Source organism: Pipistrellus kuhlii, unplaced genomic scaffold, assembly GCF_014108245.1.
Source record: "Pipistrellus kuhlii isolate mPipKuh1 unplaced genomic scaffold, mPipKuh1.p scaffold_m20_p_78, whole genome shotgun sequence".
NCBI lineage: Eukaryota > Metazoa > Chordata > Mammalia > Chiroptera > Vespertilionidae > Pipistrellus > Pipistrellus kuhlii.
The window spans coordinates 113,341-139,756 of NW_023425582.1; the positions used below are offsets into that span (position 1 = coordinate 113,341).

A 26,416-nucleotide genomic window follows, 5' to 3' on the forward strand; every position below is an offset into this window, starting at 1 on the left:
GTTCTCCCTCCTTCCCTCTCGGGGGTGGCGTTTAAAAATGTGCGCTCTCTACAGAATCTCCAACCCCCATCCGCCACCACCTCCAACAAAACCACAACAACAAGCCCCAAGCTGAGGGAAAGCGGACCCGGGAACACTGGGGCTGTCCATTGCCCGGTGACTCAGCCAGCACCTGAGAATGCGCCCTGCTTCCTGCCAATAAAACCCAAACAAGTTGCTTCCTCCACAAATACGCGGTGACATCAGCGGCTCCTGTCATCCGGGCGCCCCCTCCTGCGTTTTCTTTGGCAAATATGGAGCTGTCCTCCTGATGGGGAGGGGAGCAGTGAGGTGCTGAGCGCACCGCTCCCGCCATGGCTGCGCTGGGACGGGACGGCGCCCCGCGGTCCGGTCTGGGACCCGGCCCAGGTACTGCCTGAGTCACAGGGCGCATTCCAGAGGCTTCTGTGATTCCTGTCACAAGGTCTGTCCTCCGGCATGTCCTTCCGGCAGGAGTGCATTCCTGGGGTGACGAGCCACCTCCGGGAGGGCCGCCTTCCTTTCTTGGCCGGGGGGTGGGGGTGGGGGGGGTGGTGTGTTCCCTGTGCGGGGACTCCGCGCACCATGCCCCTCCAAGCTGGCTCCTCGGGCGCCAGGGGGCCTGTTTCATGCTTCTTTAATTCTTTATTGTTTAAAGAATTACACGTCTCCTTCCCCACCAGCCATCTCTGTTCCCCTCTGCACATGCCCACACCCCGCTGTCCGTGTCCACTGCTGGGTCTCTTACCCCCACCTCCCGCCTTCCCTCTGAGGCCAGACTGGCTGCTCATGCCTCTGTGTCTTTGGGTTTATTTATGTTGTTCGTCGGTTTCACGCTTTGAGATCCACGGCCTGATGCCCTCTGTCCCCTCGGTCAGCAGGTGCACGTCTGGGCCAGAGCACGTCCTAGCAACAGCCTCGCTCCTCGTTCTTCGCCCGTCCGTGGAAAAGCACTGGTTTCAGAACTCGGAGGCTGGCACTGATGATTGTTCAGGAAGGCCCAGCACCCACGGCAGGAGCCCCATGGCCCACCTCTGGAGCCACAGCGGCCAACCTCCAGTGCATGTCCCTCTGTCTGTCCAGATCCCTCGGGTCCATGCAGGGAGCACCCTGACCTGGGCCGGGTGGGAGGTTTAGGGGGGAGGGAGGGCAGCCACACTGCTCTCTGGGCGCCGCCTCCCACGCTGGCCACGACAGCAGGGCAGGCGGGCTCTGTCGCCTGAGGCAGACTGGGACAGCCGGTGTGCTTGCCCGGAAGGACACCTGGAAGGACCACATCAGCCATCAGCTGAAGCACGCAGGCTCACCTTCATGGAGAAGGGGCCACCTTGTGCCCACAGCGCACTGGCCCCTGAGCCGACGTAACCCCAATGGCCTCCGAAAGATGGGAGACCCCTCCCAGTCCCATACCCAGGGCCCCTCAGCCACCAGCTGAGCGGAGCCGTGACCTGAGTGAGGAGACAAGGATAAAGCTCGCCGTCTGTTTGGGGAGAAGAGAGAAGCGCGCGCCAGGATCACCTTTTAAGTGACACGTGCATGGAACTCCAAGCGACTCAGGTCCAAAAGGAGAAACTGATCCGGACAGGAACCCACTCGGTGTCTGGATTCACTAGGAGGGCGAGGACCCAGGTGGGGCCGTGCAGGGGGTGAGCCTAAGGGGCAGGTGCTGAGGCCTGCAGGGCCACAGGCCCATCTGAGCAGGACGGGCCTTCGCCTTCCTGGCTGCACGTCCCAGGGGAGCCGCGGCCTGGCTGGGCCTCCGGGGCTGAGGGTCAGGGGTCAGAGGTCAGGGCCCCGGTAAACCTCCACGTCCATCTCCACTCCTCGCCCGGGGCTGCAGGAGCAGTCAGCAGCACCAGAAGGAACTTGGGAGAGGAAACCACACTTCCAAGTGGAGAATTCTAAAACTTGTATTTCTTTCACAGAAGCTGACTAGCTGTGCAACGAGCGACAGAACAGGCGTCAGTGGCTTCTCCCACCAGTAAGGCCCCCACACTCCTCTCAGACACGCCGCCTTCTCCCGTGGATGCTTGTCCTGCTCCCATGTCATCCTCCCCACCTCGTCCCCTTAGATGGCACCGACGTTCAAAGGACACACAGCTCCAGAGCCAGTTCCCCTAGGCCTCTCGCTAGTGGGAGCCCAGACCCAGCAGAGCCTCGGGTGGCCACGCATGGATTTCACCCACGGCCCCCAGGACGCCCGCGCCCCCCCGTACCCCCAGGTCGCCGAGCCATGTCCCTGCTCTGCCTGTGGCCACATCGGCTCGAAGCATCACAGAAAACAGCAAAGGGCTTCCTCCCTCCCTGGAAGTGGTCCTCCCTCCTGCCACCCGCTGGGTGTCCTCCTGGTTCTGGAGTGACTGCCACAGACTGGAAGCGGGACCTCCTCCCAAGCGAAGGAGACACTCCTGTTCCAAGATGCGTGAAAGCCACCGTCCAGCCCTTCCTCGGCTCCTGGTCCCCTGTCCTCCTGTTACAGCGCAGTCCACGTGGCCTTCGAGGGAGCAGGTGCCATGGGCTAGCACAAACCCTTCTGGATCAGCTCCATCTCAGTGTGTGCAGCTGGTCCCATCATCCCGCTATTCTTCTGAAGACGAAGGAGATGCAGAGCACGCAATGGCCGCACGCAGGTGCACGTTAAACCCCGGACCACGGCTGAGGTGCCGAGGTGCCATAAACCCCGGGGCAACCCCTGCAGCACCCAGGGTGGGAATGGGGGGTCCGAGGGCCGGGTGCCCTGTCCCCACTGCCAGCTCCTGTGGTCACAGGAGGCACAGGAGGCAGGACGAGCACGTAGTAGCTGCTCAGGGAGGGGTGTCCCCCCCCCCCCCGAAGTAAACCCTGTGCAGGGTCCCATCGCTCCAGAGCGGGGGCTGATGTCACCCAGCCTGGAATTCCTGGTGGGAAACGTGGATGAACTCACTGGCCACAGAGATCCTGTTTTCATGTCAATATCCTCAGGCACAGAATGTGAGGAAAGAGAGGAAGTGAGACGGCAAACAAATATTCCCACTAGCTGTCTGTGTGCTGAGCAGTTCCCGTAAACTCAGGTGCCCCTCGCTGGTCCAGAAGGAAAACAATGCTTAACAAGCGACAGAATGCCACCTGAGTCCCAGTTCTGTGAAATGACTGATCTCCACAGACGTTCCTCTCCTCCTTCGTTCACCACAGAGAGCCCTGCCTGGCCTGGCCCTTCACCCTTCCTCTTCCCTCCTCCTCCCTCCTGCCCCCTCTACCCGTCCTCCCTCCTGCCCCCTCTACCCGCCCTGGCGCTGGGCCCCTTACCCCCTTCACCTCTCCTCCTCCTTCCAGCCCCCTCTACCCTGCCCCCCAACCCTCACCCCTTCCCTCGCCCCTCACGCTCTCTGGTGACCACCATTACCATGCGTTGGGCTTTCTGAATCCGTAGCTTAGTGCCCATCATCAATGTGGGAAACCTCCAGCCTGTGTGTGCAATGCCTTCGGTCGTTCTCTCCCTCCCCCTCGACCCCAGGTCTCTCCGCTTTCCTGTCCTCTCCGCCTCCCTGGTTCCCTGCCACCCTCACTCCCAGCCCCTGAATCCCTCCCTCAGCGTTCAGATCTAATGGGCCACTGAGCACGCCTTAAACGTCGGCTATGAATGGCACTTTTTAGTTGTGGGAGTTTTCTTCTCATAGCTGTGAGATTTTTTCTTCTTTACTTTTTCATTTAAGTGTTACCAAACTTTATACGTTTCAGCCTGGTGAGCATTAGGGGTTGAATTGTGGCCCCTTTGCCTTCATATGTGAGTGCCGGTGATCTCCCATGCCTGAGACCTGGCCCTGCCTGGGAATGAGGCTGTCACGCGAACCACTGGTCCCCTAGCTGTGATGGGCTGGGAGGTCCCTGCTGCTCGCTGTGTGGGCACACATGGACTCGACTTCACGTGTGGTGCGGTGTTTCTCCGCACGAACTGTGACTAAGGCGTCCTGGGTGGTGTATTAGTTGCTATTGATGTGTGTCCTTAGTAATCATTTCTGCACCTGACTAATGAGAAGGGTCAGTTTTGCTCACTGTCCTATATAATACAAGCGTAGTATGCAAGCTGTCCCCCGACTGGGAGTTTGTCTGGGAGTTCGACCAGGGGGCGGGGCCGGCAGGGGAAGGGAGAGAGGCGCCCCAACTGGCGGTCGAGGTGGCAGACAGCCGGGGGAAGGGAGGGAGTACCCAGCCGGCAGCCGCTAGGGCCCTACCAATTTCCTGGGCCGCTATCCTAAATAACAAAAGGGTGATATGCAAACTGACCCTAACACAGAATCACCAGCATGACCACCTGACAGTCACCGTGAGGCGCGCCGACCACTCTGGGGTTCTTCCCCGCAGGCAGGCTCCGATCGCCACGGGGATCTGGGGGTGGGTGGCAGGGATGCGGGTGGCGCCAGGCCAAGGCCCCCGCCCCTCCAATTGCCCCCCACTCAGAGGGCCACTGCTGGTGAGGGCGGGGCCGGTGAGCGGGCAGAACAGCTGACCTCTTGGCTCCTCCCCTGGCCGGTAGGTTCCAATCACCTGATGGAGACGGGGACCTGGGGGGGGCGGGGACAAGGCCGCTGCGGGCTGCCGGGGAAGATTGCCTTGATCGCAGGCCAGGCCTAGGGACGGTACCAGCACGGATTTCGTGCACCAGGTCTCTAGTCTACATGTAAAAGCCTAAGCGACTGGCCACCTGGCCAGTAGCTATGACACACACTGACCATCGGGGGCAGTCACTTGGCAGTGGTGGTAGTTGGGTGACATACCCGGACCAGAAAGGAGGGAGCCCAGGTCTGGGCTGCATCACCCGAGAACCGCCCTCCTGCAATCTGCAACCCCTCGGGGGATGTCTGAGAGCCGGTTTTGGTCCGATCCCCGCAGGCCAGGCAGAGGGACTCCACCAGGGCACGGACGGGACTCTAGTTTGTTATAAGACCAGCAGAGGGAGCAGCGAGCATCACCAGTGGATTTAATATTTGCATTCTCCTACAGCAAGCATGTCAAACTCAAAGGCTAACACGGCTAAATAAACAAGGTTTAAGTTTATGTGGCTGCAAAAATCAAAAGCTTCAATTTTCATAGAAATGCAGATTTATTTTGATAGAGACATGCTGAATACAAAGGGCTGAAATAAATTAGTAATCGTTAACATAAAATAATAGAACATTTTAATAAAAATAATTTTTCTTGAACATTAATATTCCAGACTCTAAATAACAAATAAGAGTAAGGCAAATAAACCTATTTTTCTTGTTCTCTGAAAGTGAAATATTTCCTGTTGTGTACACCCAACAAGTCAGTACAAGACTAATGATGTGGCCACTGGCTGCTAAAATAGTCTCTGCTGGTATTAGTGGAGAGAAATGGTGCGCCTGTGCGTAAGGCACGTCAGGGAAATCAATGCAACATGATAGTAACCAGTCATTAGTGAACACTGCAGTTCATTAGTAATAACTAGAGGCCCAATGCACGAAATTCATGCAAGAGTAGGCCTTCCTACCCTGGGCTGCCGGCACTGGCTTCCCTCTGGCACCCAGGACCCAGGCTTCCCTCCAGCTCTGGCTTCGGCTGGAAGGACGTTTGGTCTAATTAGCATATTATGCTTTTTTTTTTTTTTTTTAAAAAATTATAGATTACGTATAACAGGATATTGTAAAAGTTTAGTTACAAAGTTTATTGACACGTTTCTTACATTCCATTATACTGACTGGACTGCAAAAATATCCCAAGGCCCGCGAGTTTGACATGCTTGTCCTACAGGTGACATCGCTAGTAGATTTTTGTTTTGGTTTTTACTTAAGTCAAGCAACACTTTCTGCCAATAAATAAAAAAGGTCACTGAAAAGTGAGTCAGGATTTTGAGAAAATCAAACTTTTTTTCTGTTACTATCCTACCAGCTTTTGAAAACAGATGCCAAGATGAGGTATTTAATTCAGTTACTGATGTCCTCTCCTGACAGGCTTGGCAAAATGAATTTCCTTTCATCTTTCTTTGCATTGAGTCTCTTTACTTGAAATAAAATATTTGAGGTCAAACAATTCCTTATTTAAAAAAAATAATTAAAATTCATTTTTACATATTTCAGAGAGGAAGGAAGAGGGAGAGAGGGAGAGAGGGAGAGAGGGAGAGAGGGAGAGAGGGAGAGAGGGAGAGGGAGAGAGAGAGAGAGAGAGACAAACAACCATGATGAGAGAGAATCATTGATCGGCTGCCTCCTGCATGCCCCCTACTAAGGATCGAGCCTGTAACCGAGGCATGTGCCATGTCCAGGAATCCAACCGTGACCTCCTGGCCCACAGGTTTACTTTCAACAATTGAGCCACGCAGCTGGGCGAAACGGTTCATTATTAAGGGTGCGAGTGCCAAAGAATCGCATGCGATGGGGCTTAGGAAGACGAGAGGTGCCCGCCCGGGCCATCAGGAAGGACGTGGTCACGGACAGCCACGTGTGGGTTCGTGAAGGAATAAGAGGCGGAGTATTTTTATACACTTGGTGCAAACATCACATCTTTTTATGCACAACTATTCCAACATCATTCTCCAAAAACTAATTCCTCAAAAACACTTCTTACACATGTAACTCCATAATCAAGCCTAATTTCCCATAGGAAGATTTATTTTTTTTAAAATATCGAGTCAGACTGATGGGAATGGCCAAAGGGGATCTTGTGCTTTTATTTTTTTACTTCTTGGACATAAGAGATTTTATTTATGTTAACCTGTAACTAAGAGTGATAATGTATCATAATGTAAACAGCATGCATGACATTTTCTCTCTCTCTTATTTTGAAAGGCTTCTCAATTAAGATAAAAATTTTATAAAGTTATATTAAACCAAGATTAATCTAGATGGTATAAGCCCTTTCATAAGAAACTCACCCTGAGAGAAATTAGTTTTTAGTAGAATGATTATGACAAGAGACTAGACACTTTTTTTTCACAAGCAGCAGCATTTGAGTTCTCTACCTTTTTGTTGAAATAAATGTAAGAACATTTACTGTAAAATTGTAACTCATAAGCCCACTCCAATGTCTCTAATATTATTAGTCAAAGGAAAGACTTTATTGACTTTACATTGGTCACGTGTAAAGCAGTCATCACTGACATCAATCCATGAAAAGAAAACGCTTGGCATGTTTTCCATGGAGAAAACAGGACACAATTACGGGCAAGAGATTATCAGGCGAACGCACTCACCTGTTGTTTTAGAATTCACCCACCGACTTTTTAAAGCTACAATTTGTATCTTAACCTTCCAGGCATTCTTTTGATGAGATGATAAAACATTTCACAAAAATATTAGAGACTGAAAATATTTAAAAATCAAAGAGCATTTGAGATAACTTTTTTTTTTATAACAATTATATAAACCAAAATATTCCTAAAAATTCAGGGAATTCATCAGGAAATCTTAAAACAAACAAAAAATAACCCCATAAAAAACAGTTCTTGGCTATTTCCCAAGTGCTGATGGTCACACATCTACACAACATAGCTCTGCAGAGGCTATGCTGGTTTTGGGCAGAACAAACCGAGTCTAGGAACTTACGTTTCTTTTTACAAAACTGCCTTCAGTGTCTTTTGGACATAACTGCACAGGGAACCTCGGACAAATAGGAGGACAAGTGGGTTTGCTTCCTTTGAGATGGACAAACCTCAGGAAGAATGGCTGTCTAGGGGAGGGGGCGTCACCTGACACCAGGTTCCCTCAGGGGTCACCTCCCACTCCTCCCTCCAGACCAGCCACTGCAGGGGGGACAAGACCCATGCTCCAGGTCTGCCCCCACTCTGCTCGCCCTACCAGCTCACCTACTCTCTCACCTACCCACTCACCCACTCACCTACTCTCATCTGTCCGCTCACCTACCTACTCACCTACCTGCTCACTTACCCTCTCACCTACCCACTCCTCCACTCACCTACCCGCTCACCTACCCACTCACCCACTCACCTACCCTTCCACCTGCCCACTCACCTACCCACTCACCTACCCACTCACCTACCCTCTCGCCTGCCTACTCGCCTGCCCGCTCGCCTACCAACTCACCTACCAACTCACCCACTCATTACCCGCTCACCTACCTGCGCACCCTGCCCGCACACCCTGCCTGCTCACCTGACTGTTCACCTACCTGCTCACCTGCCCGCTCACCCGCCTGCTCGCCCTACCTGTGCAAATGGAAACACGTGGAAGCCCCGGGAAATGGCTGTCCCAGAGAGGAAGAGGCTTGAGAACACACCTGGCCAAGGCCTTCCTCCCTTCGGCAGGCAGCTCCTTGTTCCAGCAGAATCCACGCTTCCTCCCCCACCAGCTGGTCCAAGGGAGCCAGGCCCCGCCAAGCCGACACTTGGTGTTCTCCAAGCACGTGGCCCCGTCCGAGGCGCACGTCAGCCAGGAGCCGCCTAACCTCTAGCAGGCGCAGCAGGCCCTGCGGCCACCTCCATCGGAGGCACCGAGGAGGCAGAGACCGGAGAAAGCACCGCCAGTGGGACAGGGGGCACGCAGCCGGCGGTGCCCCGGGAAGGCTGCAGCTGGCCGCTCACGGCTAGAGCAAGGCCCGGTGTCATGCCCCTGCCCTGGGTGCAGCCAGGCCTCTGCCACTCGGAGGCGCAGGCCCAGGGGCTGAGGCAGCAGCGCCAGCTCCGCCTGAACCACGGCCACACGTAGAGAAACTGAGGCTTGAAGCCGGGCTTCCGCTCTCCCTGAACCCTGTTCTAATCAGTCTCCGAAACCCGGAGGCTTCCCCTGCCCTTTCCTGACCTCTGGTGCCCGTGAGACCGGGGCCCCTGTCCTGCTCCGTGAGAGACGGGGCCTCGGGAGGCGGCTGCAGGCACAGCCCTCGGAAAGAGCCGGTGCTCCTGCTCAGGCACGGCAGCCTGGCGCCCAAGAAGAACCCCTGTGACGCCGGCTGACGAGAAAGGCCGCTGCGGGACCCAGTGGAGGCAGGCGGTGGTGGGAAGCCAAGGGGGGATGCCCTGGGCTGGATGACAAGTGACACGATAGACACACGCCTCGTGTGCATGGCGGGCACAGGACGGTAACCAGCACTCACAGCGCATGGAGGTGGTGGGAAGGGACCAGGCCCTGAGGGTCTGCCAAGGCCTGTTTGCACAGGTATGCGCCAGGTGGAGAGGGCAGCCGACGCTCACGCAGGTCAAGACGGACTTGGGACGTGCTCCGCCCTGACTGCCTTCCTGAGGAAGGTGCATGCGGGGCCGCGAGGGGTCCTGTGGGCCCTGGTCTGGAAGGCACACCTGGGAGTCGGGCTTCATGAGGCGGCTGGGCCCTGGCTTTCCGGGCGGGCGTGTCCCTGGGCACCACAGTGCCCACCAGTGAGGGGCGCCCGCTGGCACGGAGATGCAACAGCCACCTCCCTGGTGCCCTCTGCTGGGGTGAGCGGGGCCTGGTCTCCCAAGGGCTGGGCTCAGCTTCTCTGGAAAGGGGGGCAGGGGGCGCCCGGCCTTGGAACCCAGCCAGGCGAGCCCTGGCCACGGGCAAGGACCTTAGCCATTAATTACAGGGGCGGCTGGAACGGGCCCTGGGAATGTCACATGCGAAGGGCGAGAGCAAGCGGGTGTGCAGGCACAGGTCTGCTCTCCCCTGCCCGCCTCCTGCTGCTCTGCCTTTGGAATGGGTGTCTGTGAGAGACTGGCATCGGCTCAGACACGAACCTTCCCCCGGGATGGAGCGAAGCACTGCCTCCTGCCCAATGGAAATGAAAACTCCGTGCTGAGCGGAGGGTCAGGACCAGGCAGGTTTCCACGGGCCCCATCCAGTCCTGCCAGCCCTGAGGCAGCTGCAGTCTCTCCCCAAGGGACAGGGAACCCTCCCTGCGCGTTCCAGCTGCCGCTTCAGATACCTGGTGCTGCGGAGGGAGGGGCAGAGCGCGCTCTCAGGAAGCTCCCTGTGGGAGGTGCCAGGCCCCGTGGGTCCTGAGCCGCCTCGGTGGGCGGGTGGTGGGCGGGCGGGTTCCCAGTGGGCTCGCAGGCAGCGCTGGCGGAGGGAGGCAGGCAGCCAGCGGCGGGGTTTTTCCTGTTGCCTGGCTGCTGACCCCCCACAGGAAGATAACGGAGCGGCGGGGGCGGAGCAGCTCTCACACATGCCTGGCTGCGGACCCATCATCATATAAGGAGCGGGAGCCAGCGTCTCGGGTCCTGACACGGTGGCTCTGGGCAGAGAGAAAAGCCGAGCGACTGGTCCCGGGAACTCAGCCCCCAGTGCAGGGTCCACGCCTGAGGGAGGCAGCCCCGCGGACGGAGGGACGGAGGGAGCAGCCAGGCCGCCGGCTGCTCGGGGCACAGAACAGGCTTCTGCGGATGGACCCTGAGCCGAGCGAGCACTGAACCCAGCGTCCCATGCGTGGCAGCCTGCGGAGCGGCCGGAGGGGCAGCGGAGACGCAGGCATGTGGCAGCTCGTGTTCCTCACGCTGAGCTGGGACCTGGTCCCGGCCGCAGCCCACAGCCTCCACAGGAGCATGGATGGCGTGGGGCGGCGGCAGTACCAGGTGCAGCACGGCGCCTGCAGCTACACCTTCCTGCTGCCTGAGACCGACAACTGCCGCCCGCCCGCCAGCTCCTATGTGCCCAACTCGGTGCAGCGGGACGCGCCCCTCGACTACGACGACTCGGTGCAGAGGCTGCAGGTGCTGGAGGGCATCATGGAGAACAACACGCAGTGGCTGATGAAGGTAGGGCTGCGCAGTCCGTGGGCACGAGGCTCTGCTTTAACAGCCTGGGCGGGGGCGGGCAGGGAGAGGGGGTCGCCCTGGTGGGAAGGGGTTTCTGGGTCCTGGGCAGTGAGCTTGCGGCTGAGGGGAGGATTCTTTGAAGAGTGAGCTCTTCAGAGGGTCTCTGCAGGGGAGGAGGAGGCGGCTCAGATTGCTGCCTGTGGTTAAGCTCCCAGCTGAGCCCTAACAGCCCTGCCCTCAGGCTATCGAGCTCCTGGCAGGGGGAGCCAGGAAAGCCTGAGTGACAATCCTGCTAATTGCTGATATTGCGGATGAGGAAAGTGCTTTACCAATTTCCTGAATTTATTTACTAAAACGGACTGTGGCTCTCGGTAATGAGAGGAAATTAACTAGAAACTCTTGTTTGTCCAGCCCTGGCTCCCCCGGGGGCCGCCTGGGAAGGCAGAGGCTCCCAGAGCTGGACCAGGCGGGCCCTGCACTCACTCCGGGACCAGGGCCGCGTTCCCCCCAAACCCGCTGTTTACACGACTGGGGGGGGGGGGGGCCCGCGCGCGCTGTTCACATGGACGTGCGCCGATGGGGGGAGGGAGGGAGTCCTGACCGAGGGCTGGCATCGCCAACGGCTCCGTCCTCCGTCCTCCGTCTGGGCCAGGGCAGAGGCGGCCCAGCCCCTGGAGCTCACACGCTGGCTCCTTCATTCACAACTTTGCCCCAGAGACCGTCCCACCAGGCTGCTGTCACAGGAACTCGGTCAGGCTCCTGACCTGGCGGAGCTGCGTTTCTCATTAACTCGTGGCCGCGGCCGGCCAGGCGGGAGGGGGGGCAGCGGAGCCGGCTCTGAATGAATGGGCTCCCGCGCTGCCCTCACGGGGAGGCGGGCAGAGGAGCGGCTCCCCACAAAGGGCAGGAGCAGGAGCCGCAGAGCGGCCTGTCCTCCCGAGAGGGTCCCTGTCTGCTCTTTTTAAATCCTCTGAAAGGCATGGAAGCGTCAACAACAAAATTACACTTAAAAAGCACCCACGTCACAGGCTCAGGCCCTGGGACACACCTGCCTCCTGCCCCCTCTCTGCTCTCCTGACCCCTTCTTTCTGGGACCTGCTCCCCAGTCGGCACAGCTGCCGCCTGGCACCTTGGGGGGCAGCGCCCACAGCAGGGTGGCGGGCTGGCGGGGGGTACCCTCCATCCTGCGTCCCGTCATCTCTTAGCTAAACTGTCAGAACAGGAAAGAGTGTTAGCATGCGCCCCACGCAGCTCCCCCCCCCCCCCCCCCAGGTCTCCCTGAGACCCGGAGCCAGGGCGCCTTTCTCTTAGACAAACACCCACCGGCTGCTGGGGCTCTGAGTAAAGAAGGAAGAGCACAGGGACTCTACACGGTGTGCTGACCGGCGGCATTTCTAAGCTCCCCCGCAGGCGAGCAGAGCAGCCAGGGATGGTGCTCACCTCCTGGCGGCTCAGTACCTGCCGCCACCTGGGCCCCTGGGCCCTTGGTGTGCGCTCCTGGCTTGGGAATAAAAGCTAAAGAGCCAATATGACCCCACTTGAAAGCGAATCCCCGAAACCTCTCTGCTGTTCCTTTCCTCTGTGTTTTGTCACCTGTGACAATAAACATCACTCTTTTCAGAGGAGAAAAGATAACGGATGACAGACAAGCCGCAGGATCAAAGGGTCAGCGGCACTTAACACCTCCCAGACCATCACAGAGAGAACACCCGTGTTATTCACTGTTTCCCGTATTTCCTTCCTCTTAGGGCCGTTTATATATATATATTTTTTATTTCCGTATTTCCTTTCTCTCCCTGACCAACACTGAAAATGAGAGGGCGAGGGAGGGATGGAGGGATGGAGGCAGGAAGGTAGGGATGGAGGCGGGGAGGAAGGGAGGGTGAGGAGGGGGGACATTGACTCTTTCAAGAAAACCTGTCAAGGAGGAGAGTGAGACAAGTCCCTGGTGACCGGGCGGTGTGGGTGCTGGAGGAGCGAGGGGTAGAGATGGTGTGAGGGGACCAGGGGGCTGAGGGTGGCAGGGCTGAGGGGTGGAGATGGTGTGAGGGGACCAGGGGGCTGAGGGTGGCAGGGCTGAGGGGTGGAGATGGTGTGAGGGGACCAGGGGGCTGAGGGTGGCAGGGCCGCCCTGGGAGCTTGCGCCTCATCAGAGCTGCTGCGCCCCTCTAGCTGTAGGCGAGGTGGGACTTGGGGGTCAGACTTATGAAGGAGTGAGGAGTGAGCCAGGAGGGACCGGCCGGGGAGGGAGCAGCGGGGGGTGGGAGGTGAGGGGGACTAGCTCCTTCACGCTGGGGCAGACAAGAGCAGGCAGAAAGGGGGCCGTGAGGGCGAGGGCAGCTCTGGAGGGCACACCACCCCACGGCGAAGCACGCTTGGGGAACACAGACAAGTGACTTTGCAGAATGGACGTGATCTGCTGGAGACCAAATGTTTCCCCGTAAGAGGAAACAGGGAGCGGAAATAAACAACTGCTTCACACTGACGAGTGCCTCAGATTCATAAACAACTGCAAAGCCCATTGTGCTTTGCCAGAGTGTTTTCACAACAGCTCCCACTGGGACTGACGGTAAACACTTCCTGCGATCGGGTTCTCAGTGCCAGCCTGCAGGCTGGGAACAGACCGGAACGCAGTCCTCGCTCTGTGCACGCCCGAGGCCCTGCCAAAGATGGAGAACCGCGGGTCCCTCCATGTGAGGTCACCGTGCAGCTTTGCTCCTAAAAACAAATCTGCTGTCCACTCCGTGGGGGTCCGAGGCTGGGAAGCCCACACGCACCCAGGCCACCAGCTCTCCCCAGCCCGCCAGGGACTGTCAAGTGTCAGTGTGTGTGAGTGTGATGTCAGTGTGAGTGTATGTCAGTGTATGATTGTGTGTCAGTGTGTGTGAATGTGTGAGTATATGTCAGTGTGTGACTGGTGTGTGTGATATCAGTGTGACTGTGATGTCTGTGTCAGTGTATGACTGAGTGTATGTCAGTGTGTGACTGGGTGTGAGTATATATCAGTGTGTGACTGGGTGTGAGTATATGTCAGCGTGTGACTGTGTGTGCAAGTGTATGTCAGCGTGTGACTGTGTGTGCAAGTGTATGTCAGCGTGTGACTGTGTGTGAGTGTATGTCAGTGTGTGACTGGGTGTGAGTGTATGTCAGCGTGTGACTGTGTGTGAGTGTATGCCAGTGTATGACTGTGTGAGTGTATGACTGTGTGAGTATATGTCAGCGTGTGACTGTGTGTGCAAGTGTATGTCAGCGTGTGACTGTGTGTGCAAGTGTATGTCAGCGTGTGACTGTGTGTGCAAGTGTATGTCAGTGTGTGACTGGGTGTGAGTGTATGTCAGCGTGTGACTGTGTGTGAGTGTATGCCAGTGTATGACTGTGTGAGTGTATGACTGTGTGAGTATATGTCAGCGTGTGACTGTGTGTGCAAGTGTATGTCAGCGTGTGACTGTGTATGTGAGTGTATGTCATTGTGTGAGTATATGTCAGCGTGTGACTGTGTGTGCAAGTGTATGTCAGCGTGTGACTGTGTGTGAGTGTATGTCAGTGTGTGACTGGGTGTGAGTGTATGTCAGAGTGTGACTGTGTGTGAGTGTATGCCAGTGTATGACTGTGTGAGTGTATGACTGTGTGAGTATATGTCAGAGTGTGACTGTGTGTGCAAGTGTATGTCAGCGTGTGACTGTGTATGTGAGTGTATGTCATTGTGTGAGTATATGTCAGCATGTGACTGTGTGTGCAAGTGTATGTCAGCGTGTGACTGTGTATGTGAGTGTATGTCATTGTGTGAGTATATGTCAGCATGTGACTGTGTGTGCAAGTGTATGTCAGCGTGTGACTGTGTATGTGAGTGTATGTCATTGTGTGAGTATATGTCAGCGTGTGACTGTGTGTGCAAGTGTATGTCAGCGTGTGACTGTGTGTGCAAGTGTATGTCAGCGTGTGACTGTGTGTGCAAGTGTATGTCAGCGTGTGACTGTGTGTGAGTGTATGTCAGTGTGTGACTGGGTGTGAGTGTATGTCAGCGTGTGACTGTGTGTGAGTGTATGCCAGTGTATGACTGTGTGAGTGTATGACTGTGTGAGTATATGTCAGCGTGTGACTGTGTGTGCAAGTGTATGTCAGCGTGTGACTGTGTATGTGAGTGTATGTCATTGTGTGAGTATATGTCAGCGTGTGACTGTGTGTGCAAGTGTATGTCAGCGTGTGACTGTGTGTGCAAGTGTATGTCAGTGTGTGACTGGGTGTGAGTGTATGTCAGCGTGTGACTGTGTGTGAGTGTATGCCAGTGTATGACTGTGTGAGTGTATGACTGTGTGAGTATATGTCAGCGTGTGACTGTGTGTGCAAGTGTATGTCAGCGTGTGACTGTGTATGTGAGTGTATGTCATTGTGTGAGTATATGTCAGCATGTGACTGTGTGTGCAAGTGTATGTCAGCGTGTGACTGTGTATGTGAGTGTATGTCATTGTGTGAGTATATGTCAGCGTGTGACTGTGTGTGCAAGTGTATGTCAGCGTGTGACTGTGTGTGCAAGTGTATGTCAGCGTGTGACTGTGTGTGAGTGTATGTCAGTGTGTGACTGGGTGTGAGTGTATGTCAGCGTGTGACTGTGTGTGAGTGTATGCCAGTGTATGACTGTGTGAGTGTATGACTGTGTGAGTATATGTCAGCGTGTGACTGTGTGTGCAAGTGTATGTTAGCGTGTGACTGTGTATGTGAGTGTATGTCATTGTGTGAGTATATGTCAGCGTGTGACTGTGTGTGCAAGTGTATGTCAGCGTGTGACTGTGTATGTGAGTGTATGTCATTGTGTGAGTATATGTCAGTGTGTGACTGGGTGTGAGTATATATCAGTGTGTGACTGGGTGTGAGTATATGTCAGTGTGTGACTGGGTGTGAGTATATGTCAGCGTGTGACTGTGTGCAAGTGTATGTCAGCGTGTGACTGTGTATGTGAGTGTATGTCATTGTGTGACTGGATGTGGAAGTGTATGTCAGTGTGAGAGTGTGTTTCAGTGTGTGAGGGTGATGTGAGAGTGTGGCTGCACCCCGTCCCTGCTTAGTTACTGATGGAAGGAGAAGCCCGTGGCGCACTCTGATGGGGAGGCGGCCTGGGCCTGCTCAGTGGGAAGCAGACGCCGTGCTTCCAGATGGGCGGACGGACGTCTTTAAGGCGGACAAGAGGGCTCCCGTGACGGAGCACATGGAGGCACGGTGGCAGGAGGACGAGGTGACAGGTGTCATAGGCAGGGCCATGTGCCAGGACACGTGTCAGAGCGTCTGCTGTCCAAGCGGGTGTGCAGGACAGGGAGCCGGACAGATGTGAGCGGTGTGATGAGGACTGTCCTGTGGGGAGACCTGCCTTCCCGGCCAAGCAGCGGCTGCTTGTTACGGGGCTGGGTGCTGCACCGGCCAGCTCTGGGACCACACCACGACGGGTGACCATTTGCCCGCAGAGCGAGAGCTGAGACGGCGGGGCTCGTGACAGCCAGGACCCCCTCTTTCCTACCTGGAACCCCACACCCCCACCCTCCTCCTGGCACATGGGAGGTGGCCGTCTGCATCGCAGGAGGAAATGATGGGCTCCCCCTGACCATGGAGGGATGGCCCCGCGTTTGCAGGTCGGAGCCCAGGCTGCCACGTCCCGATTCCATGCCACATGTGACCGCGGTTCTGCTCATTTGTGGTTTAAAATCCTTTCTGATCGACCCCACCAACACACAGTCCTTTAGAAATCAAACAGAGAGACTCCAGGAGTGACTGGCCAGCATTGAAGCTAAAGGGCAGACCCTTAAGACGGCAGGAAAGGTCAGCTCCCCTCCCTGCTCTCCGTCCCCGTCTAGCTTGTGCGTTTGCGCAGCCCAGATGACAGACAGCGCCGCCACCTTAGGGCGTGAAGAGAGGCTGGAGGGAGAGATGGTATTTTTGGGGAAAGAGCAAAACTTGGGAGCAGAGGCACAGGAGACAGGTTAAAGGTGTGTGTATGTAAAAGACAGACAGATAGGCTGACACTCGCTCCTCGGACGGAACCCCCTAGGTGAGAGGCCCACAGGGCACCCCGAGCTCACAGCTGCAGACACAGGCAGGCACCACCACGGCCCCGTCACGCAGGGTCACGGCGGGCGTCAGCGCCACGCAGTCAGGATGGTGCAGGCTCAGCGGACGGAAAAGTAAACGCGGGGAGGCACGCGTCCCGCTCGGTGACGGCTGACGGCGGCCTGTCCTGCCCATGGGGCCGGGGAGGGAGGAGGTGAATGAAGGCCAGCCGAGTGTTATTCCTTCGCTCTTAACGTCACTGAGCGGGAAGGTCGCCACCCCACGCCTCAGGGCTTGTCATGCGGTGCCGCCGGGCTCACGTCTTCAGCAACACGTCAGCAAGTGTGTGCGGGAGGCCCACGCGTGTCCGGCACCCACCCACCTCGACCCGGGAACGCTTTACTTAAAGTAAAAAGGAAGCGGTGAGGGCAGGAGGGAAGCGGCCCGCCCAGCACGTGTCTAGACGTTCAGGGCACGTGGTCTGGGCACAGGGGCATCTGCGTGAGGGCAGGCCTGGCTCTGGTCTCTGACTGCCCCCTGGCACCGGGCGTGCTCCCCTGGAGGCTCTCTTCTTGCTCAGAGCTTGGCAATCATGCCGATAGCACAGGGTCAAACCTGCCGCAAGGTGGTAACTGCAGAGCCACAGCCCCGGCACAGCCTGCTCACAGCGCCTATAGACTCCCATGGCTCTGCCCATGTCCCCGTGTCGCTCCTGGTGCAGCATGCCAGGTGCCAAAGCGGTAGAGTGTGAGGGCGACAACCCAATGGCCTCTTCTGCCACACGCCTTGCCCTCCTCTACCTGACGGGCCTCCCTTTTGCTCGGTGCCCGCCCTGTCACTCCGCTAGGGGGCTGGCTGACCCGCATGCACTTCCACTGCCGTGGGGACCTCGGGGACCATCTGGATCCCAAGTGGGTGCTGCGTTATATGACTGGCGCTGCCAGGCGTCACCAGGGACTGTGGTCGTGTGGCAGCAGCACACGCGTCAGGACCTGCGCTGCTGCCAACCCACTGAGGGGGTGGCTCGAGGGGGTCGCTCGGAGGCCTCTGTGCCCTGCGACAGTGCCCTTCCTAGCGCAGAAAGGATGCCTGCAAGTGGGTGGCAGCGCTTGCACTTCGGTCATTTCTCCTGCACGGACTGGGCTCAGTAATTGCCCAGGCCGCCGGGAGCCCATCATGCAGCCACTTGCCCGTAGACTCAGCTTCTGGCTTGGGCTGTTAGTGGGCCCAGCAATGTCGTCTGGTCTGCCCGCTGCCGCGGAGGAGCAGGCCCTAAGTGGGCCCACGACCGCCTCCTTGGTGAGCTCATCACTGCACCTCTTGGCAGGAAAGAGCCAAACTCCCAGGAGGTAGATTCCTCTGAGCTCCTGACGGCATGTTCTCCGTCGTTAAACTTGTGGGATCGACCGACAGGACCAGCTCTTGGTTATGTGCTGGATAATCATAAACACTCGTCTGTAGCTAATTGAAGTATTCCTTTGAGTTTTATTAACTACCATGGAGTCTCTGAACCATTATTACAAACAGATGTGGCTTAAAACTTCCCAGAGCAAAATGTAATGAGAAATTCTGGTGCAAAAATGCTGCTTGAGAGGACATTTTGCTGAATCACAAAAAATAACCAAATTCCGACCACAAGCTAATTATCCATGCTTCACATTCAGTGGAAGTACTTGAAATTCCTAATTATTCTCAGCTACGAATGAGCATTCTGAAGTAACCTTTAAAAGAAGCTTACCCACTCTAACTTAATAAAGTGCTAATGATAGGATGAGCAGTGTCCTCTTCAAGGACTGTTGTATGAGTAGTGTCCTCTTCAAGGATGGGTTTAACTCAGCCATCACAGTGAAGTGCTCCTAAGAGCAGTGATGGTGGACAATTCAGGACAAGCTAACCATCAAGATGAGTCAGAACCCCATCTCCTCAAAGGACAACTGACCGTTTTGTGGTGCGGAACGAGCTGTCTGCGTGTCCCCGTGTGGCTCGGTGCAAGGTCACCGAGAGCACACGCATCCCACATGCTCTCTCTGATCGGACAGGGTCTGAAACACGAGCCCGCCCGCGCCCTGAGGCCGCCTCTCCCACACACAGAGCCCGGGGGAGAAAAGGAGGGATCAAAGGCTCTCCCCTTCATCGGGACCCTTCTCCGCAGTCTCAGTTCTCAGGGGCTCAGGACCCTGAGCTGCATGAGGCAGCTGTGCCCACTGTCTCCCCTCCCCACAAACAAGGGTTAGCAGCTCACGGCTATGACACCAGCAGTGTTGGCTTGTTTGTTTAAAAAGCCTCAGAGTCCTTGAAGAGGACACTGCTCATACAACAGCAATCTCGATAGTCAGAGCCGAGAATTCGCCCCCTGGGCACCCGTGGTCGTCTCTGCAGAAGGCCGTGACGATGCTGCCTGTCATCATGGTGACACGGGCTGTTATGGCCCCCTCAGCAGACACCCCTTCCTCAGAGAAGACTCAGCTCCGAGAGGAGCTACAAGGTGATGGTGCACAGTTGCAAACCTACACTCAAGCTCCTGGATTTCAGGACTTGGTACAATGTCAAGTTTTCCAAAGATGGAAGAAAAGCCCCACCTTTCGAGTGTGAATCAGCAGAGCTAACACACCACAGGGTTTCCCCACAGGGACACGCCAGAGCGGTCCACCTCCAGGGCTAGAACCACCTGGGAAATGGGGGGAGAGCCATGGACCCACGTGGTGGAGGGTCTGCCCTGTTTGCCCTGGGAGCGCTGAGGTGTTAAGGGACATGAAGGGGTTTCAACCCAGGGGTCCCTCGTCAGAGGTCCCTGTCTGCCCAAGCTTCGCCTTTCATTCTCGAGACTGGAACCTACACCAACAGCGAAGGCAAAACATGGCCGTGACAGGAGCAAGCAGGTGCACTGACAGCCACGGGCAGCCCAGTCTGGAGGCCATGGCACAGCACAGCACGTCGTGGCACGGCCCTCACTCCACTTCCTGTGTGCACCCTCCTCCCTCTCCGCACTTCCTGTGTGCACTATCCTCCCTCCCCTCACTTGCTATGTGCACCCTCCCCTCCCCCCACTTCCTGTGTGCACCCTCCTTCTCACCCACTTCCTATGTGCACACTCCCCCACCCCCCTACTTCCTGTGTGCACCTTTCCCCTCACTCCACTTCCTGTGTGCACCCTCCCCATCATCCACTTCCTGTGTGCATCTTTCCCCTCCCCCCACTTCCTGTGTGCACCCTCCTTCTCACCCACTTCCTATGTGCACACTCCCCCACCCCCCTACTTCCTGTGTGCACCTTTCCCCTCACTCCACTTCCTGTGTGCACCCTCCCCATCATCCACTTCCTATGTGCATCTTTCCCCTCACTCCACTTCCTGTGTGCACCCTCCTTCTCACCCACTTCCTATGTGCACACTCCCCCATCCCCCTACTTCCTGTGTGCACCTTTCCCCTCAGCCCACTTCCTATGTGCACCCTCCCCCATCCCCTTACTTCTTGTGTGCACCCTCCCCCATCCCCTTACTTCCTGTGTGCACCCTCTCCCTCACCCACTTCCTGTGTGTACTCTCTCCCTTCCCTCCCCCATTTCCTGTGTGCACTCTCCTTCCCCTGCTTCCAGTGTGCACCCTCTCCCTCCCCCTGCTTCCTGTGTGCATCCCACTTCCTGTGTGCACCCTCACCCCCCCTTCCACTTCCTGTGTGCACTCATGAGAGCTTGTAGCTCCCACTCAGTGAGTGAGACGTGAGTCCTGAGTGACAGCACTCTTCAGAAGACGAGGGAGGGGGTGGCGTGCGGCCCTGTCACGCTGTCACTCAGAAAGCACCGATACATGCAAATACCTGACTCCCTAGCGACAAAGCCCAGCTGGCCCAGTGTGCCATGGCGGCCGTGATGCTCCCCCACTGACAAGGTGTCACTTGAAATGATTTCCCCCTCAAGTTGAGAGTACAAATTCAAGCATGCAGATGAAAAAGTCGATTCTGAATGACATGCTTTTTATAGCTCACTCAGGGGAGTGCCGGGGCCAGGAATTTTCCACTAGTTTCCCCGGAACGGACATGCGTGTGCAGGCAGAGGCGGGGGAGGCGCGGACTCCAGCACTGAGCCTGGTCCTGGGAAAATGCTCGAGGGCTTGCACTGTCACCACAAGCATGCGGGATCGCACTCAGAATGCACTCTCCACGCTGCCTGGGCGTCGCGGGACCGGGGGTTTCTAAGTTGTAAGCTAGTTCAGCCCCAACACACGAGGGCCAGCATGCAAGCTCACGGATCACATGCAGGAACTAACCACCCATGTGACATGCACATGTCCTGTCCCTCCACCACGCCACCGACAACCACCCAGGCACCAGGCCCTCCAGGCTACCCAGGTGCGCAGAGGACTCCCCTGGCCCATGCCAGCCGGCAGGAGACACGGCAATCATCCCTCACAGGAAGCACACTGTTTTCCTTAACGTGTCAGAGGTGGGAACACCGTCAGGGCACAACTTGATGAAAATCTCACGTAAGTTACGGCTCTGTACGCCTCGCTGGCTGTCAATAACACATGGAGTCAAGGAGATGGCGTCACGGAGAGCGTGACCTGCAGGCCTGGCCACCCTTTCTCCGCAGAGTTTGCTCACGGACGGCGCATCTGGGCCAAAGGAAACACTGAGCAGCTTACATTTACTAAGTAGTTTCGTTCTGACAACTTCGCAGCCAGTTAAACACACAAAGACACACAAACTGAAAGAGAGCACAGGAGCTTTACTTCACTCAGAGGGAATGTGGCTGCTGCTTGCCCCCGGGCGGATGGAGCCTCGTTGCCAACTCCAGCACGACTGCCGTGCAGGCCTTGCTTCCACGACAGCACCCCAGCCCCCTCTGCAGGCCGTGGTCCAGGGGGTGGGCCTGAGCGCCATGCGGTGCTACTAATCCCCAGGGCTGGCAGGTGTAGTGCTGAGGGTGACCCCTCAATCTTTAAACCATCTGCGGGGCTCCTGAGAGGGTGCCGTGGCACAGAGTCTGGGAACTGTGGTAAGTGGCTGCCTTTAACTTTCACACTAGCAGCCCAGGAAGCGTCACGAGCCCTCCGGCGAAGACACAACTGAGCTGACAGGACGGATGAGCTGAGCTGGGTCCCACTGGGTGCGTCCCCAGGTCGCACTGGGTGAGGACCTGTTCCCGGCTTCAACCCCACGCACAAAGCGACCCATTCAGGCTCCCCTGAATGCTAAAAGCAGGAAATACTCCAACTGAAGTAACTCAAAATACAACCAAGTGCAAAGGCCAATTCCCTGACTTCACTTTCCCAGAGTCATCCTGAACGTGTCCACTCGGAGGTCAGTCAGTCTCCTGCCCTGGACGCGGCCCCGCAGCGAGCCGGGCGCAGACGGGCACTGGCTTCCTGTTTATTGTTAAGCCAATGGGAACAGCACACAGTCTTTCTTGTCTCCCAAGAGCTGATGCCTGTATGCCCGATCGGGACAGAGCCGTCTGCGGGATGTGCCACCACCAACTCACCTACGGGACGCTCTGCCCTCTGTGGGCGCTGCCAGGCTGCAGCTGGCTCTCTGCACTCACGGCCAATTCCCGGTCCGAGGTCGTCTGTTCGGACATCTTTAGGTACGAGCAGATGAAGGCCGCACACAGGAGAACTCCCAGCACAACGAGGTCACAGGGCGGCAGCAAAGTGGCCAACACTTCGTTCCCCACAGGCCCTCCTTGGCGAGCTTTGCCCTGAGGGCTCGGCCGCCGGAGGACACGCCCGGAAACACATTTGCTGGGGAGGTCTGCTCACATCATCGCGTGGAAAAGGGGGTCCCCGGCAGTGAGTCCTGAGGACTCGCGGCCCGTCCGTGGGGTCCCCACGGCTGCTGGAACCCCTCTCCCTCCTTTGGTGGCAGGAGCAGGAGGCTCTCGGGCCTCCAAGCCCCCCCACGCCTCCCTTCTCACGGACCCCCAGGCTGCCTGCCTTCCTCATCCAGAACCAGTCTGCTGTAAGAGGAGAATCACGAAGTCCCTGCAGCCTTTCCTCTCCTCCCGACGGGACCTGTCACTACCTTTCATGCGGAGAGGAGACAGCTGCTCTAGAGATGGCCGCGTTCTTGTCGCCAGCAGCCTACCAGCACCCGGCACGCTCACGCGATAGGAAGGACACGGGCAGGTCAGACACCGGGCCTCTGGGGAGCCTGTCAGAGAAGGCGAGGAGGCACACGGCCAGGTGTGCCCAGGTGTCGTGGGCATGGCTGCAGGGGCGGCTGTGTTAATGCTCTCCTGGGAGCTCGCACTGTGACCCAGGCCTCTGTCATAGCACAGAACGTGAGCTCAGCCATGTTACGATTTACTGAATCCCCAGTGAACTGAGAATGGGGGGTATACTGTATCTATGTCCACACGGGGAGACACGTGTTTGTACGCGTGGTCACCTCTGAAGGCGCGTTTCAGTCCGTCTGCCACAGTCTCCCTCTCGGTGCATCTCAATCTCAGAGGCGAGATGTTCAGTTTTCATGGGAAAATAAACATCTGACCCTGGGGGCCAGGAGTCCTCCATGCACCGGAAGGCGCAGGTTCGGTTCCCCATTGGGCACACACCTGGGTTGCGGTTGGATCCTCAGTGCATGTGGGAGGCAACTGGTCGATGTTTCCCTCTCACATCAGTGCTTTTCTCTCCCTCCCTTCCTCTCTGAAATCAATGAAAACATTCCAGGAGGTGAGGATTTAAGTAAAAAGAAGGAGTTCACCCCACCTCTTCCCAGAGCTGCACCCCAGCCGCCCCATTTGAACTAGCTGATGATCCTGTCACTTGCTGGAGGGAGCAGTCTTAGATCCCATCTACCCGAATCTCCACGCGAGAAGACACCAGGAAGCAGACGATGGCCAAGGTGGATAGATCCCACGCAAGAGGCCGCTGAGAGTGGCGTGAGGCTCTGTGGCTTTGGCCAGCGGCTGTTGGGCTCACGCACCAGACTGCCGAGGGCAGCTTTACCCACAGACCCCACGCCGAGGGGCTGTCTGGCCCAAGGACCAGGCCTGTGGGAGGCACAGGGAGGCCGGGAGAACCCCTGCTCTGTCTCAGGACCTCTGCGGGGGGGAGGGGACGCGCATCCTTTCTCCCCCACCCCCACCCCTGGCCACTCCGCGTGGACAGGCCCAGCGGCTCCGGCAGCACGTGGGGGCAGCTGCTCCCGCCAGCGACGCAGCCGACCCAGCGCCTGGCGGCTTGGTGGGAACCCTGGAGTGTGGGGGCGGTGCCCAGGGCTGCCCTGACCCAGAGGGATGGAGTTCTCTGTGCCAGGTGGGCGGCTCCCGGGACCGCGTCCTAAGTAAACTTCCTGCATGTAGCCTGTGTCTGGGGCTCTGCGGGGTGCAGGCGGGTCTCCCCGTTCTCGCAGAAGGTGCACACACAGGGCCTCAGGGTGTCCACTGCCCGACCCCGCCCCGGCCTGCAGCCGCCTGTGAGGGCCAGACAATGATCGTGGTGAGGAGATAGGGAGGGAACTACTTCAGTGTGCGATCAACCTGCCAGTTGCCTTGCAAATAGACTTATTTTCCTGTCAAATTTGATCACTGCCAACATGGCGGGGGTGGGGGTGGAGGGTGCCAGGACAGATTTCACGTCTTAGAACAGACGTCTGTGTTAGGCGTTGATTCTGGTCCCTAGAGCGTCCACCCATCGCGAACCTGCAAAGACTGAGGTGTGACTGCCCTTTCTCAGCAAATGGAAACGGCGGCGAGCATCTGCAAGGCCAAAAGGACAAGCACCGCGGAGCGCCAGTGGCGTTCGGGCCACCCGCCCGTGCTCTAGGGAAGGGTCGCAGCACGCATTCCAAGGGGACAGAGTGGACGTCCACACGGGGCCTTTTAGAGGGACTGGGGCCCACAGGTCGGTGGGGGCCTAGCCACCCTCAGACACGAGGGTCCGCCATTCCCACAGCGCAGGGGAGCGGGAAGGAGCCGCCCTTGCTGGGAGGGGAGGATCCGGTGCTCAGCGGTCCTGAGGAAAGCAGCGAGTGGAAATGTGGGGTGGGGGGCACGCTCTGCGGGGAGGGAGGTCTCTGCGCCTCCTCTCGTCCCGTGTCAGGACTCCCTCGCGCCAGCAGGGTTTCGCCGGCCAGGCCCTGTGCTGTGGGCTCCGCTGCAGACAGTAAAAACCAGATGCAACACAGAAAGACGCCAGGGCCATAAACTGGAGGACGCCCTGGTCCCAGCCCAGGGCGGGGAGGTGACCAGGTGCCCTCCCACAGGAGCAACCAGCAAACTAGGCCAGGCCGCTTCCCAGGGAGGTGGGGCCACCACGGGGTCATCTCCACACCCATAATGGCCTCGGAGGGAGTCCCCCTGAAGAGTTACTGCTCGTCCTGGGAGGGAAACGGCTGCCTTGCCATGAAGCTCCCAGGGGACAGGCACCAGCCGTGGATTCCAGGTGTGTCTGCTGGTGAAAACGCCCGCTCTCTGACGCAGGGAGGTGGTCTCTGCTTTTCAAGGCTGCAACCTGGGCGGTGGGAAGGCACTCATGCCAGCTGGGGGACAGGACACCTTGGAAGGTTGGTGGAAGGCAGGAAAAGTGTGGGTGGCTGGTGGGTGAAGCGCTAGTTTGTTGACATGCCAGCCCTGAGTGTCCGCCCACGATGCCAGGCACCCGAGCCCTCAGAATGTCCGCCTCACACAGCGCCTCACATATCAGCACCCGGAGTCCTGGTGGCAGAGACACGGGGAGTAACCGTGGTCACCGTGGCTATTACTGCTTCTGACATCAAATACCTACCTCTTCCTTCATGGAGCACTCTCCACTCACACCACCTGTCTCCTAAGACTCCATTCCTCTCACGGCGTCAAGTGCGAGAACACAATGTCTAACACCTGACATTTCTGTATCCGGTTAGCAGCTGGGCCAGTGCAGAGCCAATTCTACTTCCTTTTGCTGCATACACTGTATATAGAGACTATACACCTATACAATACCCACTCACACATCAGACGTACACACACATCACATGTACACACACATCTGTAATTTGCTTGAACATGAGAGGAACCCCACATACACACACATGCTATACACATACTTTGCCATCCTGAAAAGGTGAAAAGCAGTTGGCTTAGAAAGAATTTTGCATCTATCATTTTCAAGCTTGGACAAAGTGATGGCAATAACACTAAGAACTTCCATTTTTTAAATTAGGTCTTTTATGTCCTTCAAAGCTCCCGAGTTAATGTTTAGTTTAGACCTCGTAGCTGCAGAATGGGGCTGGGGGAGGGCTATGGAGCTCCGTCCCCTCTGGCCACACACCAGAGGGACAGGGACAGAACAGCTCTTATCTCGCTCGTAAGGGTGGGGTCAGTAAGATGGCGCCCTTTATCTGCCCTAGCTTGTAGACCATCACTCGGAGCACAGACATAACCCAAACTCCAGCCAAGTATGCCTTCCCGAGCTCCAAACTTCCCAGGATAAGTCTTTCTAAATATTATTTTTGCTGGTGTTAACAGTAACCAAGATAACTTCTCTGGATGACTTATATAGCTTTAACTCTGCCCTCAAAAATTCCACTATTCCCCTGGTGATGAGCGAAGAGTGAGAGTGGGAGGGAGGGGAACGGAAGCTTCTATGCGAAGTTCTCTTAAGTTGGGTATCAAACAGGGAGGTCTGTAAGGAGGGGAGGCAGGATGCATTGAGAGAGAGCACGCCACGAAGCCGGCCGGTCATCAGGTGACAGGCTGCTCTGGGGC

General features: G+C 57.1%; 2 protein-coding genes across 5 annotated transcripts in view; one reads left to right on the plus strand and one right to left on the minus strand.

Moving 5' to 3' along the window:
* Positions 1–26,416, minus strand: part of MCPH1 (microcephalin 1) — an 88,109-nt gene that overhangs the window by 6,689 nt on the left and 55,004 nt on the right. The window lies entirely within an intron of this gene.
* ANGPT2 (angiopoietin 2) overlaps positions 9,990–26,416 on the plus strand; it is a 36,723-nt gene continuing 20,296 nt past the window's right edge. For both annotated transcript variants that reach the window (XM_036423167.2, XM_036423168.2), the window contains exon 1: positions 9,990–10,696. In XM_036423167.2, coding sequence (XP_036279060.1) covers positions 10,364–10,696 — 333 coding nt within the window. In that variant the 5' untranslated portion in view covers positions 9,990–10,363. The remainder of the gene's footprint in view (positions 10,697–26,416) is intronic.